Source organism: Lepidochelys olivacea (genome assembly GCF_965140295.1).
Source record: "Lepidochelys olivacea isolate rLepOli2 genome assembly, chromosome: 4".
NCBI classification, from domain to species: domain Eukaryota; kingdom Metazoa; phylum Chordata; order Testudines; family Cheloniidae; genus Lepidochelys; species Lepidochelys olivacea.
Window position 1 is genome coordinate 66,245,809 of NC_140414.1, and position 18,027 is coordinate 66,263,835.

At 42.4% G+C, this 18,027-nt stretch overlaps 1 protein-coding gene across 1 annotated transcript in view; it reads right to left on the reverse strand.

Annotated features, from left to right (window-relative positions):
- The window catches only part of RNF175 (ring finger protein 175), a gene marked incomplete at both ends in the record, with an annotated part of 39,052 nt that extends 33,338 nt beyond the window's left edge, over nucleotides 1-5,714 (reverse strand). Inside the window, 2 exon segments of the mRNA XM_084625741.1 lie at nucleotides 3,895-3,954; nucleotides 5,427-5,714. Of these exon segments, the coding sequence (XP_084481867.1) occupies nucleotides 3,895-3,954; nucleotides 5,427-5,714 (348 nt within the window).
- Nucleotides 5,715-18,027: the final 12,313 nt, after the last annotated feature.

The window sequence follows — 18,027 nt, forward strand, 5'->3', positions numbered from 1 at the left end:
TCCGCCCACTCCACCCCCATGTGTACAACGTCCTCCCGGCCCCACAATCAACGACCCCGTTGAAAAACCTGGCTCTGAGCTGTCCCATTGACTTCTATGGGGGCAGCTCGGGGTCCAGCCCTCCGGACGCCACCCCGCATTGCCTTCGGGGAGGGGGCAGGATTGGGGCTCCTGGCACGGCTGCTCCCGCACCACCATTACCTGTTCGTGCCAGGCCTGGAGCCCCCGGATCTGTGCCGCAGCCAGGCCCATCGGCCAGCTCTCCCCGGCACGCTAGTGTGGAGCCACGACCGCCTGAGCAGCTGCACCGGCAGCTCCCAACGGCAGCACCCCCCGTGGTCGGAGCGGCTGGGCGGGCTGGGTGCCAGGCAGGGGATTGGGTGCCAGCGCTGACTTGGGGCCCGGTGGCATCGAGAGAGGGGCTCTGGCAGCTGTGGGAGGGCAGGGCTGAGGCTCAAGGAAAGTGGCAGCTGCATTGGGGGTCCCGTTTTCAGAAATGGCTGGAAGGCCTTGAGCCTTGGTTGAGCCCCCTCTTAGCTTGAATCAGGGCCTAACTTTGGCCTTGATTTCCCCCCCTCCCCCTCCTCCTCCAATTTGCGGGACAAGAGAGGGCCCCATAGTGTGCAGTCGGGTAACAGCTAACTTAGCAGCACAACCTGCATCCACAAGCCCGGTGACTGACAGCATGTGTGGAAGTGCAGGCTGCATATTCATATTGGGGAAAGGCCCTTTCATAATGCAGTTTGACCACAGATGTTCTCTTTGGCATGGAAAGGCCAGTTTAGTGCCTGCAAACAGGTATATGCTGTAACAATTGTTGGTGCAAATATATACGTTAACTGAAAAACGACCCATTGGAGAAGATTCAGAGTAGCAGACGTGTTAGTCTGTATCTGCCAAGGTGCCACAAGTCTTCCTTTTCCATTGGAGAAGGTTATCATCTCCCCTCCACCTCCAGTTTGTTTGTTATGGTTATGTTTTTAGGGTAGCAAAATAGTTATACAAGAGACAAACACACTGTATTTTCAAACAAAGATATTGGTGTTGCTACTGCTAGCTTTTGGTTTTCCACGAAAATGGTGAGAGAGACAAGCTTTCTAGTTACACAGTGCTCTGCCTTGTCCCCAGGCCAGTTTCCTGCTTCTTCAGTAGTACTGGTAACTTTTTTTAAGTACTGGTGATTTACTTTTATTGACAACTGGATGTACTTCTCCAGTACAAATATCACACTGGCTGTTCAACGCAACGTCCCATATCAGACAGCGGAGACTGCAGGATTTACCCCTAAATAAAGCAGAAATGTACAAGGCAAAAACTATCTTTTGCCCTAACCATTTCCTCTTCTACAACTTTTTTAAACAAATGGGGGAAAATGACGGGGGTGCGGACTGGGTAACAAGCTGAATGGCTGAACTGACATACCGTCTGGTACAGTAATAAATACATTCAGAAATAATCTGCACATATACTTGTCCAAGGATCTCAAAGCACTTGACAAATAACTAATTAACTGGGGCAGGGACCATCTTTTTGTCCTAGTTTTGTACAGTGCCATACCTGACGGCAGTCCCGTGGCTTCTGTCCCACTGAAAATGATGGGAAATAGGCATCTTCTTTACGGGCAACTTTACTTCCACCAGCAAGTTTCCCTTAGGGAACTGATGTCTGTTTGATCTGAGGCAATATAGCTTCACTCTGTGGAAGGTATTGGGAGATGGGGAGCCATTTTGAATAAGACCAAAAGTTTGTGAGAATGCTGCATACAGGTAGGAGATCATGAGAATCTGTGAATGCCCCATATCAACTATAGATGGAGTGAAGAAGATAGGATAGATGGAGCAGGGGATGGGCTGAGATGTGGAGCAGTAACTCATGGGAAATGGTCATTAGAACAAGAGGTCGTGGGAGCCTGGAGATGTGGGAATCGGGTAAAATGAGGAACACAGCAGGAAGGCACTGGAAAGGAAAGGTGCGGAGCACTAGGGATATGGGTTCAAGTGGAAGAGTAGCAGCGAAGATAGGAGTGTGTGCCTTTGGTGGAGCTGCAGTATAGAGTAGTAGATACATTTGTGGGGCAGGGTTCACTGAGGCTGAGCTGTACAGCTCTGTTTAGCTTAGGGTTTTAGATAGTGCCTATCACTTCAGTATATACAGCCTCACTCCTGCTCAGATTTACACATGTGTAATTTTACTCATGTGAATAATCCCATGGCTTGGCATTAAAATGGCATGTCCGAGTCAAAGGTTAATAATAAATACAGTTTATTTTGTAAATTACTTAAGTGTATAGTGTAAGGGGCTGAGCTAAAATCTGGAAGCTGAAGTCCTCTGATTTACCCCTATAAAGGTCTATGAGCCACCTATATCCCATTTAAGGCCCCAGTCCAGCAAAACATTTAAATATGTGCTTAACTTCATCCCTGTGCAACAAAGCACACAAGCACATGCTTGAATGCCATTGAAATCAATGGGATTTAAACTCTTGCTCAAAATTAAATGTGCTTAAGTGCTTTGCTGAATTGGGGTCTGTCTCCATAGGGTGTGTAAGCCTGGCACTGACCTTCTGCATAGAAGTGAATTTCAACCCTAGAAATAGGTCTAACACAGCAGCAGTAGTGTGAGCTTCCCTTACAATGACCTGCCAATATATTTTACCTTTGGCCTGAAGGGATCACATTCCATCTTAAAGTTTGTTTAATTTTTCACCTTTGTGCTGAGGCTGCCCACAAGTCCTTGCATTTTCAGCATTACATGGGGATTTATCCAGCCAAATCCCATTAGAATCAATAGGAATTGGGCGAATAAATACACTGCAAGTCTTTGTAAGCGTAGGGCAAGTTTGCCAGTTACTGCAGCTTGTGATGATGATTTTTGTGGTATAGACACACGTGTCCACTGGGAACTGAACTAAGACCACCAAGTTATTTCACATATTTGTATATTTTCCACGTTTACATGCAGATAACTTCAAAGAGCTGTGAGTTGATGACTTCTAGTCTAGTGTGTTAGCAGTCCACCTACTCTCCATCTTTTGTTGTTTCCTTTCACAGTCTCAGTAACAAAAAACAGTGGTGTAAATAGAAATTCCAACAATGAGGTCTGTTGTTGAGCTTGTAATGCTCACTTGAAAGGATGCTGTCTGGAGTGTGAATGGAGCAGCCGCTGCCTAGCAGTAGCAGGGAAATAGATGACTTGGTACTGGAGAGTAGCAACCAGCAGGGTGCATATGCCTAGTGTAGCGACAAATAATGGTTAATCTGGCCAGTTGGAGGACTAAATGAGAGTTCATTGTTTAACCCTGTAACCGTAACTAAATTGTAACCTGAAAAGAGTTTATAATCATCTGGCTGCTACCCCATATCAGAGGCTTAATAACTAAATAGCTGATTTGAGGTTCAGATTTAAAGCTGCAATTTGATTTATTACTTGGTAGTATTATCCTTATGCAGATTAATTGCTTTGCAGATTATCTAATATATTGGTTAAATTGTTGTTTGGATTCCTGTGTGTTGCTGTGAACTCAGTTTTCACAAGATTAGTGTCCTCTGATTGCTATTATAATCCTATGATGATTGTCTAATATTTGTGAGTTAGTAAAAGAGATGAGTTAATGTTAACTTGATAGCTCTATTACTTTTATAGAATCTTAATCCAATCATGTGTCTATATGTATCAAATTCAGTAACTGCTGTGTTAGAATCTTTATCCAAATTGAAATTCAATAATTGGCATATTCGTATATCAATTTCATGATTTCTAACTTTTTAGAACTAATTAATGGGCTAGCACAATGCAAACAATGCAAGCAACAATTTTTGTTCTTTTTTAATACGGTATCTTATTCCATGATAACCAAGTAAATTCATTGATTACTTTTATATATTGTAGACTAACCTCTTTAGCCTCATCATAGCTTCTGTTGTTGATATACATTGCATTTATGTGATCTGCAATCTAAATTTTGAAGACATGTACTGTAGTTAGGGGAACCTGTTCCTTATTAAAATAATATGCTGTAGCATTAATATTTCTGTAGTTTGAGTTTGTTACTATTTCAATTACAAAACCTTTATTTTTTAGGACAAAAGAATTTCCGACAGAGTGAAATTTCACATACCAGCACCCTCAATGCTCCCCTCTAACTGTCCAAAATCAGTATGAGTACCCATAGTCTTTTTACCTTTTTAACACATCTTTTTTTCCAAGAGATTTCCTAAAGAGGGAAGGATTGTATATTTGAGGAAGACCTTTAAAAAATGAAAAGTGTTCTCCCATCTATTCCTTAATGACTTCTAGTATCTTTACTGACAGGTTTCAGAGTAACAGCCGTGTTAGTCTGTATTCGCAAAAAGAAAAGGAGTACTCGTGGCACCTTAGAGACTAACACATTTATTTGAGCATGAGCTTTCGTGAGCTACAGCTCACTTCATCGGATGCATTCAGTGGAAAATACAGTAGGGAGATTTACTGGCATCAAAGTAAAACTAACAGGCTGGCAGTGGAGTCAGCTCTTATATTCTATCTGAAAACTGTAGTATTTTCCCTTTCTTCAGGTAACCCCCCCGTTCCTTGATGTACTGCAAAGTTTAGACAAGTAACTTCTATTTCCTTTGTTTCTTTCAGGACCAGCCAGTCCAAAAAAGAATTGATTTAAAGAGATGTCTAGTATAATATCTTGTTTTTTCTGTTGGCTTACACTGGATGCTTGAGATGAAAGTGAAAAACTCCCATAATGCACCTGGCCAAAGCTAGCCCTAAGCATGTGCCAAGGGTGTGATCACATGGTTCCGCAGTGCCAGTTAAAGCAAATTTGGGCCCCTCTACTAAGGTTATGTGGTGGTATTTTTTGTCCCCCCCCACCCAGAGGTGAAAGTAACTTAAAGGACTTACCAGTACTCCGGAGTCCTGATAAGGGGGCGTGGCCTCAACCGGAAGAGGCGGGGCCTTTAAATCCCCAGGCACTTTAAATCAGGATTTAAGCTTCTGTCCCCATAGGAGAGAGCGGGGGTGGAGAAGAATGGCCAGGGCCCCTTCCGAGCGTGGACCCTTTAAATAGCCGCTGGAGCCCCACCGCCGCCACCCCAGGGCTCCAGCAGCGGGGCTCTGGTGGAAATTTAAAGGGCCCGGGGCTCCAGCCGCTGCTGGGAGCCCTAGACCTTTAAATTGCCACCTGGGGAAGCTGGTCTGCCCCGGTACGGCGCACTGGCTCTTGCCAGTACACCGTACCAGGGCATACCGGCTTATTTACACCTCTGCCCCCACCCCCAGTTGCAATCCCACTGCCTGCTGCAAGGCTCATACTCTAAACTTATGACATTAGAGAATGAGCAGTAGATGTCAAGCTGGCATTTAAGACTGTCTCTGGTGGGGTGGAGCTGGCTGCAACTCCAGATTTGGTAGGCAAGCCTGACATGACCTATACATGCCCACAGCTTTCCACACTTGATGGTCTGCATGCAGGGCCGGCTCAAGGCACCAGCGTTCCAAGCAGTGCTTGGGGCGGCAGTTAGAAAGGGGGGACAGTGTCTCCGCAGCGGTGGCAATTCGGCGGCAGCAGCTCCTCTGTCCCGCCGGCCATGGCGGCAATTTGGCGGCAGCTTCTCAGTTCCGCTACCAGCAGCAGCTTCTCCCTTTTGCTGTCCGCGGTGGCAGTTCTTTTCACTGCTTGGGGTGGCAAAAGCTGTAGAGCCGGCCCTGTCTGCGTGACTCACCATCCTCGCCTTGAAAGATTATCTTCAATGGCCAACCCTTCTCTGCTTTTCCAGTGATCAGCACTCTTACTTGTCGGGCATCACCCACCACCACCGCTAGCTGTCAAAACCCCCTGTGGCTCCCGAGCAAATAATACCCAGATTCTTTCCCACCTGACACAAACATCCTGTCACCCCCTAAAGTACCTCCAACACATCCAGCTGCCAAACCTTCATCACCTCCCCCCAAATGTGCTGCCAGTGATCTGAATGTTGTGCTTTGCACAAGGCTTCACAAAACCTAGGCCAGCTCTGCACCTAACTGGTTGTGCAGCACTGTACTCTGGGGATCTCTTCCTGACATCAGTTAATTATCCTCCTCTTATGCCTTGAAACAGTAGCAGTCATTGTTTTTCTAGCTAGTGAACCTCGGATGCTATTCTTATTCACAGACAAGTGCCTTTTGCTTTATTTAATCTTATTAATTTATTTTTAATTATTTAAACAAATAGTTGCATCAATAATATCTTACCGCGGTAATTTCAGTAGTTCAGTAATATGTTACATTAAATCATTTTTATGCATCTATTGTAAATGTTTGCCTGCTAATTTCAGGGAATGCTTACTGGTTGTATTATGGGGTAGGGCAAGCAGGAGAGGCCAACTTGACCTACCTGTGACATTAATTATTTTATATACAGTACCTCTCTTATGACAGTTTCAAATTAAATAATCCTAGTGTTTAAAGGTCAGATATTTGAAGGTGCTCAGTTTTGGTCTACCTCTGCTCTCATTGAAGTCAATGGAGTTTTACCGCTGATTTCAATAGGAGAAAATTTAGGTCAGCAGTGAGCACTTGAAAATCCCATGCTAAATCTCTACAGACATGGAAAGCATCCTGCTCCTTAGCAAAGACTCCAGTAAATGGTGGTGTCTTTTTCTTGATGTTTTCTGAGTCTCCAATGGCTGTCTTGGAACGAGGTGTTAAAAACGGAATGCAGCAGTTCTAGATCTTCTAGATTGCCTGCGTGTCTCTTTCTCTCACACTCATTCTCTTGTCTCTTTTTCCTGAGAATAGCAATCAGGAGTTCCAGCTCAAATATCGTCAGCAGGGGATCCAGCCAAGAGGACTTTAATATATGAAAAATATAAATCTCAGTAATTTAAAATGTGTTACAGCCCTCTCTGAGCTACCTGTATGGGACCCTGCCTTTGGATCCCACATGCTTTCTAAACTTACTGGGTCTGAGCAGGGTCCAGACACTATCTCTATATCTGGCCTTTCAGATATACTCCTGGGATACAGACATCAATGCTGGTACCCCTTCCTGGGAGGTAGGGTCCTAAGCGCCAAGACCAGCACTGACCCTCCAGGATTCTCCGGTAGCTCACACATATCCTCTCCAGAGGTTCATCCTTGTGAGTTCTCTGTTTATCATTTAATTCTTCAAGGACTACATGGCAGTTAAAGCAAGGGACACACACATTTTGCAAAGAATTTCTAAACCACACACCCTTTACTTATAGACAAAGCACAAGAGTTACAGGTCTATGAAAAACTGTCAAATACTTGAACACAAGACCATGCCTCAGTTTCTTTATCTGTCAAGAGAGCCCTTTGGGTCTTAGTCTGTATCCTTCCAACAAGTTCAGAATCCTTCTGCACCTTCTCTTTTCTTGCTCAGTCTTATCATCTGGTTCTGGTCCAGTCTGGTCACTCCTTGCCAGAGAGAATCTCCCTTTTAACAGTAGATTCTAACTCCTTTGTCTCTTCGTGTCCTTCCCCTGAGATTTTTCTATTCTCCAGTCCTCTGTGTTTGTTATAGTGGATCAGAGTCATTAGCACATCAATAGCCTTTGTCTGGTAATCTCCATTGTCCTGCTAGGACCCTGGCTCTGTCCTATGCTGGTTGTGCCTGCCTTGGGCTTGGACAAAAAAAATAACAGGTTTGGACACCTGTATTACTGGCTACATATCAAGTGACTACACTATCTACAACTATTGTCTGCCTTCCTGCAGATGGATAATCCTCCGGCACTAGGTTAACTCTTTGACCCTATATAGCAGACATTGTGATAGGAATCATCTAGACAGAGGTACATGTAATAATTAAGCGTTAGGACCAAAAAAAATTGTGGAAGCCTGAAAGATTTCTGGAAGCTCAATTCAATAGCTAGGGTTGACTTTAATGGGAGATTTTCTTGCACAAGTGTAATGGAATTGGGTCCATAATGTTATGAGCTGGGTGAAACCTTGTTATGGGTTGAGTTAAAACCCTACTGAGATTATGGTTTAGCATAAGCCCTCACCTAAAACAAGGTATGTGTGAAACTGCCCAGAAACTTTTATCTGAGTGTTGTTTTGGGAGGGGCTTGTGAGTATGGGAAGAGGATAACACAGAAACTGAGAACAGACAAAATCAGAGAGAGAAGGACAGGCAAGAATGCCAAGCAATAGCCTGTGAGCACAGTATAGGCCTGGAAAAAGCTAGAGAGAAGCCTTTTGCATCTGGTGTTGGCTTAAGAGGCTTGGGGACAGTAAGCTAAGAAACTGCTCCTTTTGTTCTTGGTTCTGCCTGCATTCAGAGACACAGCACTTTGTACATTCCTCATAAAAAACGAACAAACAAACAAACAAAAACCCAACCAAGATTCCATCAAAGAAAATACCAGACTCTATCAATTTCCTCCACCAGCTGGAACATCCTCAGGGCCCCAAACTTTGACTAGCTGGTCAGGTCGAAAAGGGACAATAATAATTTAAAAATTAAAACATAATTAAAAAATTATCAAAGTTGCCTGACAAGTGTCCACAAAAAAGATATAAACAGGATAGTTTATTTTGCATCTCACAAAGACTATTGCGTGTGTGAATCTTAATGAGATGATTAGCAAATGACCTAAAAAAATCAAGTCTATGAGACAGATTCTGTTATTCAACTTGATTAATATCTTTAGGATAACATTTTCTAAATATTCTAATTGAATTAGGAGCCTAAGTCTTATTTTCAAAAGTGATTTAGATGACTAGGTCCAGATTTTTAAGAGTATTTAGGCACTTAAAGATGCAGACAGGTGCCTTGTGGGATTTTCAAAATCACCTACATGCCTAATTCCAATGATAAAGTTAGATGTTCTTAAAAATCCCAAGTACCTATCTGCATCTTTAGGCACCTAAATATCTTTTTTTTTTTTTTTTTTTTTTTAAATGTGGCCCTTCGGCCTTGCAACATTTGGTAGAAGAATGCCTAAATACCTTTTAAAACTTTGAACCCAGGTCTCTTGAAAGTGAGACTTAGGCTCCTATGTCATATACCTGCTCTAAAAAATTTTGCCCTTACTTTAAAAAGCTCCATTGATTTCACTGGGACAATTGCAGGGTAAAGGACAACTCAGAGTGCGCTAAGGTATTGGAAACTGACCCTACATTAGGATATTCAGTATGTGAAGGGAACAGACATGCTGAGCAGGGCTGCCAAGTTTTATCAAAATTGTGGTCGTCCTTTAAAAAACATCCCTAGCTTTTAAATGATCTTTTATCTTCATGCTTTGTCTGAATGTCTGGTTCCTCTAGATCCATGAAGATCTACAGATCAAAACTTTTTGAGCAATATGGTTTAAACAAGTTTTGTCTTACATAGAGAAACACTATTTGTCAGGACTAACTTCATTAAGTAAATTCACTTTTGTGCCTCAAAGTAAATTGAAGTGATTGATAGTTCTGTTAACATGGTGTGTGCCTTGTGATGCAAGTTCTACATCCAACAGAGCACCTACATAACCATATAGCCAAGTGTGGTTTATCCTCGCATATGGTTCAAAATTCACATAACAAAAAAGCCTTTTAGATAATGTTAAGTATCTGAAGCAAACTCACAAAAGCAAGGAAATTGTTAGTGAAGGTTAATCTTCTCCTACCTGAGTATAACAGGTGTTGGAGAACATTAAAGTGGCACCCCATAGTGGCTCAGTATGGGAGGCTTAATGCTTAACCATGTGTTTTCTGGCTTTTGTGTTTTGGTTTCAGAATTTAACCCCTACATAGCCAAAGAATTGTGTTGGATTTTAGATATGTTGTTTCTACCTTACCCTGGTTCTGCACTGATGAGCCATAGTATGTGTATTTTGCTGTGTGCAAATTATCTACAACCAGAACATACTCCAATGCTGCCATTAACTACAACCAGAACATACTCCAATGTTTTTTTGAACCAAAAATGTGGGTTGTACATGACCCAAAAAGATTAATGTTGTTTTTTGATACCTGAATCATCTCAGTTTTTAAAAAGTGTTATTAATATAGTAAGGTTTTTGGATGTGCAGTTGTGCATTATAACTTCTTATGGGACAGCTTTTATGTGTACAATAATTGTTTTTTAGAGTTTATTGTATGAGGAGCTTCTCTGCTTCCAACTTTTGTTTTTATTAATAAGTTTGGCTAGTGGTTAGAATTGTTTGTCCAATTGTTCAGAGTTTCTTCCAGGCTCTGTGACAGATTTGCTTTCTGACCTTAATCAAGTACTTAACTACTCTGTGCCTTTGTTAGTCAGTCTGTAAACTGGGGATAAGGGGTAAAATGTGGCCAAAGTCACTTTTGAAAATGGGACTTAGGCTCCTGGGGCTAGATCCGCAAAGGAGACTTAGTCTCAGTGTTGCAATGCCTAATATTTTGGCACCCTGCTTCCTAGTGGAAGTTAGGCACCAAGGCTCCCTATACAATGCATGAGGAGAGTTAGAAGCCTAAGAATGGGATCCACAAACACGAGCATGCTGAGCCGGGAGCCGCCTATGCTAACCAATAGGTAATACCAAGGAGGGATGTTTGGCCTAAGTCATGACCTCAAAGACTCTTAAGTGCCTAACTGGACTGGAGGTAGGTGTCTCCCTCTGCTTGAAATTCACAGCCATGAACTTCCCCCCAACCCCCCGAGTGCCTAGCCCTTTCCCATACTGAGGAGTAGGTGCCCCTCTTTTACCCAGTAGTTAGAGCACTCAGCCAGGATGCAGGAGACCAGGGTTCAGTTCCCCCCCGCCGGATGTGGAGCAGGGATTTGTACCTAGGTCTCCCATTTCCTTGGAGAGTACCCTGGCTCCTGCACTGGCCTCAGGTGAGTTTCTTTCAATCTCTCCTATTGAAGCTGTTCCACTCGCTATTGGAACAGGGACTTGAAGTTGGATACCCCCATCGTAGCTGAGTGCCATAACCCCTGGGCTGTGGCAACATTCTCACTCCTCCTTTGGCAGAATATAATCATTCAGCTCTAAGAACAGAAGTCTCTACCACTTGAGCTAGGAGAGAACTCCTGTTGCTCTGCTAGCAATAGGTCTCTTATCCTTTCTGTGGAGTTGCCAGTAGAGGGCAACATCACTCACACTCACAAAGCTAGTATAGTCAATGTGATGCTACCAGGTGGCAGAAACAAGCAACAGGAACAAGGGCTTACCATGCTGTTTGCTTCTACTCTGTAAGAATGCAGAAAGGGATTGTGCTGCCATGCCTGGAGGCCTCAATGGGACAACAAACAGCTCCTTCCATGCCCCAGAATTTTCAAGTGAGTTGTGCCTTGCTGCTACCCTGTTACCCCAGAAATTAAAGAAATGAGCAGGACAGCTGAAGGTTTGTGGTGTAGGGCTTTAGGGTGACTGGATGCAGCATGGAGTTGGTGGGTGCAGAAAGGGGTGCAACAGTGGGGCTGAGGGAGGTATAAAACAAAGTGTGTAAGTGCGTGGGGGGTGTTACACTGTAATTGTCTGTGTATGTTGCAGAGGATGCATGGTGGTTGTGCAGGATAGGGTCCAGTATGTGTGTTTGTGTGTGTATTTCATATAAACCTAGCTCCTCTTTTTCGCCCCTACAGAAAAATTAAATTAAAACATTCCCTTTGCCTTTTTTGTCTTGTTTGCAGTGTTGATATTGTAGTGTTAGTCCCAGGATATTAGAGAGACAAGGTGGGTGAGGTAATATCTTTTATTGGACCAACTTCTGTTGGAGAGAGAAACAAGCTTACAAAGTGCTCATCTTCAGGTCTTGTGCAGTGATGGTTTTTTGTTTTGTTTTTCTGTTGGGTTATTCGTTATATACATGGGTTGGGGGGGTTGTTCTGTGGTTTTTTGCTGGGGATGGAGAGGAATTTCTTATTCAATTTGTTATACAAATAGGTCAGGAATGGTAGCCAACCATTTTACTTCACTGAGAGCCAAATTTGTGTTTTTTTTTTTTTCATATGATGTTGCAATAAACCTTTCTGTTGTTTGTTCCACTACTGAGGGCCCCATTGGGTCAATTTTTTCCATTGCGAAAGGATTCCAAGTTTGTCACACAGCCAAGCTATTCTTAACCAAACCTGTTTGGATATGGAAGTCTCATGTACTTCTGAATGTTATCAAATGGGTTGGCTGTATCATGCAGGCAGCTAGAATAGCAAAATGTTCAGTAACTCTTCGTGTGGATGACTGTAAGCTGGTTAGAGTAACGTTTTGCGGGTTTGTCTAGGGTAGCACAACTTGTGGAACTGGCCTTGGTCATTCAGTATGCTATATGTACCTTGATATTTGAAATACTTTGTTTATGTAATTACTTTCCCCTGAATAGTTAGGGATATATTTAGGATTCTAAAACACACAATGTACTTTCCATGCAAATTAAAGGTTTCAAATGCATCTTTATTGTGATATTGCAAAAACAAAACATTGTTAAAGTGTGGGCACCAGAAGGACTGCAAAAGAGGGAGGGCCAAGCAACCAAAACATCTCGCTCCCAGAGCCATAGAGGGAGCACCTCCTACACCAGACTGATCTTCCCAGACCCCCTGCCTCCACCCTGCTCCTTACTTTACTCTCCCTCCTGGCAAGCCGACTGTCCTGCTTCCCAGCCCCACTGGCACCAAGAGAAGTCGCCTCCGTGAATTTGGCAGCTAGCAGGTGAGGGCCCGGCATGTGGCACGATGCAGAGTGGGTCGCCGGTACCAGCCAGGCTGCGTCATGCTCCCTCCCAGCCATGAACATGTTCAGGTTTTAAAAAATGGGCAACAATGGCCCTTTGGCCCCGTGGTCTCTGGAACTTGTGAGTTAAAGCTGTTCATGTAATTCAAGAGAAAATGCACCATTAGGCACATCTGTGAGAACAAAATAAAACACTGTAAAAACTGGTTGCGTTTTCCAATCTTTCATTTTAAAACACAGTTCTGAGCCATGGATTATTAAATGGAAACATTCTCCATGGCCAGACGAGCACCCAGCCAACCTTAACTCTGCCCCTGGATTTATGTTGATTTTTTTAGGTACTGATCCAAACTTCCTTTGAAATTCTCTGTTACCTTTCCTTTGGCTTTGAGGGAAATTGGAATGTTTTCTTAATGCTACAGATTTAGATAACCGAGTATACTACTTTTTTTTCTGCCGTCAAGTTTAGCGATTCATTACCGTATTCATATTCCTGCTTTACTGTAACACACACATCCTTATAACCTAGAGTGAAATACAGTAGCATTGTTACTCAGAATATTTGTCTGCTTAGGGGCAAATGGGATTATTCTGTTCAATATGAAAAGGTTGCAGTTTGGGTGTGCTTATGTAATATTGTAACATCAGAGATATCAGAAGGAAAAAATCCAGCCCATATTAATGCTGTCAGAGCCTCACAGAGCAGGGTCTGCCTCTCCTGGAGCTCTGGCAACAGATGGCCCTGCCCACCTTAAGAACACGTAGGGCAGGTCTAAACAGGAAACTTTTGCAAGTATAACTCTGTTGGTTAGGGATGTGATTACTTTATTTTATTTTTACAACATTTCTATGGCACGTATACCTGTAAAAGTGTATTGGGGAACCAGTATACTCTATACTGGCAAAAGCACTTTCTTTTGCTAGTATAAGCTGTACTTCCAATGGGGCAGTTTATACCATTATCGCTGTACTGGTAAACCCAGAGTAGACAAAAGAGCTCAGTTTCAATTCCCCATTCCCCCAGCCCCCATCTCTCTCTAACCATACCCACCTGCAGCCCAGCCACTTGCAGAGGAGAAGCCCATTACTTTCTGATGATAGACAGTACAAGAGAAAACTGAGAGAGCGGGCTTCAGAGGGGTAGCCGTGTTAGTCTGGATCTGTAAAAGCGGCAAAGAGTCCTGTGGCACCGTATAGACTAACGGACGTATTGGAGCATGAGCTTTCGTGGGTGAATACCCACTTCGTCGGATGCTGTTTAGGTAGTTTTGAATTGTTCAAGTATCTTTGGTTTTTTGGAACGTGTAGGATTGTTGTGTATGTTCTCTTTCTTTTTCGTACAAAGACAATGAAAATGAGGGAGAGGATATGTGGTGAGGGGGAAGGAACAAGTGAGAGTGAGTGGTGGAGAGGAGGCAATAGTGAATATAGGGGCATGGAATAAATGAGGAATGGGGGAAAAAGGAGCAGGAATGAGTGAAATGGAAAGAGTAGGTGGAATTAGAGGATATACAATAAGAAAGGAAGAGAACAAGAGTGTAAGAGACTTTGCTGATAAGTTTTAAACTTGAGTTTGGGCACTCACTTTTTCAAAAATAGGGAAAAATAATCTAGAGGGAACATTAGTCACTATTATGCTTCCCAATGATATAATTGCAACATTGATGTACTACCATGAGCCATTCAGATTGCTGTAGTCTAGTGGTTAGAGCACAGCAATTGGAGGCAAGAGATTTGATTCTTTTCAGAACTCTGTATATGGCTGCTGTGTGACTTTGAGCAAGTTATTTAACCCATCTGGACCTGATTTTCCTGATCAATAAAATTAGGGTGATTATAAAGCACTTTGAGAAACTTGAATGAAAACTGTTTAATAAACGTTAAGTATTATTATTTTCCATAAATTAGTTCATTGCAGTCAACTGGTATTTTAAAATATTTTATGGAAGCAATAACAATGAGACCTCTATACTTGACTACCAAACAATATTCTTTTTAATTAGAAGAGAACAAGTGTCTAGAAAATTACTTTTTCCCTTAAAGCATATGAAAGTGAATCCCTATTTTATTTTGTTTGCAAATAATCCTATTATCTAAGGTAGAAACCTAACAAATCAGGTGAGAAAGCTAATTCTAAACAAATGTATGTGATTCAATGCTGATCAGAAGTTATAGATATGCATGGCCTTTAGCTACTTACTTGAATTTCTTTTTACCTGACATAACCAAAGATGTCCAGTTATAGTCAGACAAAATGATTTTCTAAAATGTAAAAATGATGAAATAGATTAAATTGATTTTTTTGGTAACATCTGGAGAAGATTGTTTCCAAGTTGAGACCTTATAATGCTAATTTTCAACTGAGCTGGATTTTCAATAGCTGGGTTGTACACCTCTGATAATAGGTTTTATAATACAAACACTGAGTAAACCTTTCCTTTTTTGGTGAAGTGAATTATTATTGTTAGGATAACATTAAAATGGCAAGACACATAGTTAAATCAGGGAAATAAATAGGAATTAAATGATCTGAGTGCTATTCTTGACACTGGTCTAAATCCTACATACTTTACTCATGACAGTAATCCCACTGATGTCAATGTGACCCTGAGCAAACAGTCCGACTGACTCAGTGTGACCCTGGGCAAGTGACTTGGTGCTCACTTGTGCTCCCATTGAAGTCAAAGTTGTTGTTTTCAAAGGGGAAACATGATGGGGACAGTCTTATGGCTATTACGTGAGAGCTTAGTATCAGTGAGAAAACCAGGAGTACGCCTAAACTGTGGACTGAATTGGTTAGGTGTGGTTGTGTATCTTCACTCAATGGAGACTGAACCATGGCTGCAAACTTTTCTAAGTGCTTTCCTCTGCCAATCAGCATAATTTCCACCTTGATCCGCTTCAGCCAGCTGTTCTTCATCCATGAGCTGATCTGGTCTAAGCACTGGATCAGGTTAGTGACAGTGGTCCTATCGTGTTGTGAAGGATAGATAGAGCTGTGTGGCATCTGCTTATTGTTGGGTTTGTACAATGCTGAGTCCACTGTTGGTATTCAAGTAATAATGTCAGGGCACAGAAGGGATCCGACCTATTTCATGAGAAGCCCTACACTTTCAGAGGAAACACCATAAGAAAATATCTGCAATGTATGAGCCACTTACTTTTTAAGTTTGTCTGCAAATATTCCTGTGAAGGGCCAGTCCTGCATTGTCGACTTCAATGGAAATATTGAGTATGCAACGAATGCAGGATGGGGCCCCAGGATCTTATCCTGTTCAAAACAAGCTCTGTGCAATAGACAGTAAAAGGTTTAACCTTGTATGCTACAAGATAAAAATCATTCTGAATGCATGAAAAATAATGGGGCTGCTTTTCTAGTTTTCACATTGAAAAACTGATTATTGTGTGGTATATGCATGTTATTCTGTGTCAGTAATAAAAGACAGGGACTGATCCTGAGAGTCTAATATTCTCACTGCATTCAATAGGAGTACTGGGTGTTCAGGAGCTTTGAGGAATAGGCCCATTCATATTTATATTATTTAAAGATATATGATAAAATATGACTGTGTAATCACATTCCTCTGTAACAGTTTAGAAGAACGGGTGCTAAGATAGTCTCCTAGTTAAGCTCTTAGCTAACCCCAGTGATGTTTTGTTTTTAAAAATCCTATTATGTTTGTTGATATTTCTTGCCTAAGTAAAAGTATTAATATATAAAAATATATATGAAATAGAAGTACTAGCTTTTTGTTTGTTATTTTACCATTTTAATTATTTCTAAGGCCCTTTGGTTTTGGTTTTTACTGATTTTTACTGAAAATGGCTTAGGTTTTACAAAACCCATTATTTGTTTTTACTAATTTTTTTTAGTTTTTGCCCCCCTCCCTACCTGACTCCCTGCCCTGAAATGAAAGATGGCACATACCAAGTGGTTATCTCTCCTTCTGGAGCAAGGTACTAGTCCAGACTCTGGTGGGGAGACGGTTCCTCCATGTAGGGTCCCTGACAGACAGCACAGTGTGGCTGCACCGAACAGGGTAACTGCTGGTGGGTGGCTGTTGCTCTGCAGTGGGGCAGTGAGACTGGCAGGGTGCCAGGTCCCAGAAGTCAAGACTGCTCAACTGCTGCTACGACAGGTCTGCAGGGAGCAGAAGGCACCAGAAACTGCCATGTTGGTGGTTCGCATGGACCTGAACTTCCTCAGCTGCTACACCATGGTGATGCAGAATGGCGACATCAAGACCATTGCCAATCAGCACAGCAAAAGTTGCACCCTGTAAGTATGGGCACCCATCACCCCCCTGTCCAGTGAGTACTGGCCTCCTGCCCCACCAGAAACCCCTTCACTCTGCCCCGCAAGTATCAAGCACCCTACCACACCGGGTATTTCCTAGCCCCCACCTATTGCTGCCCTTTTGAGTACTGGCTCCAGTGATAGCCCCTGTGAATAGCTGGGCCCTTCAGCGCTGCCTGAGGGAGGGTTACAACATGCACCCTGAGAGAAGACCCAGGTCACAGAGCTCCGTCTGCTTCTCCTGCCGGACAAAGCCCCCAGTATTAATCCTGATATTTACCTAGAAAACCATGAAGTTAATTTTTTGCACCAATTTTCACCCATTTTTTTAAATGTTAGTAATAAACACTGACAAATTCCTAGGAAATGTTAAATAAAATAAAACCCCAAAACAAAGGGCCTTAATTATTCTGCACTATTAAATTGTTCTAACAGGGATTTTCACGTAGGACTTCTGGTTCCTTTTATACTACTATCAATTGTATGTGTATGAAAATTAACCTTATTCTGATCATTTTAAAATAGATAAGCCATTGTAACTCTACATCGATAAAGAGCGAAGTCTTCCCCTTAGACAAATTTAAAAAGAGTTGGTTTGAATTTTTGGAAATCTTTGACTAATTCCTAAATTAGGAGGAATCTCAGGCAAGTCAACACTTAAAATGTTGCTGTAGCATTGTAATGAAGACACTCTACACTGACGGGAGAGCTCTCTCCCATTGGCTTAGTTAATCCACCTCCCCAAGAGGTGATAGCTATGTCAGTGGAAGAAGCTGTCCCGGTAACATAGTGCTGTCTATGGGGTGGGAGGAGCAAGTCAGTATAACTACGTTGCTCTGGGTGTGGATTTTTCACAACCCTGAAGGATCTAGTTATATCAGTATAGGTCTGTAGTGTAGACCAGACCTGAGATGCTACTTTCCTTTCCCCTCCCTACCCTCTTTCCTTTCCTTTTCTGTTCTTTTTGTCCTTTTTCTTTGTTCTCTTCTTATTTTTTGGAGGGGAAATAAAAAAATACAATTTTTTTAAAAAAAGAGCGAGACAGCAAAGTCTTCCTAGGAGACATGGTGAAACCATAATTGGCCACCCAAAGGAGCA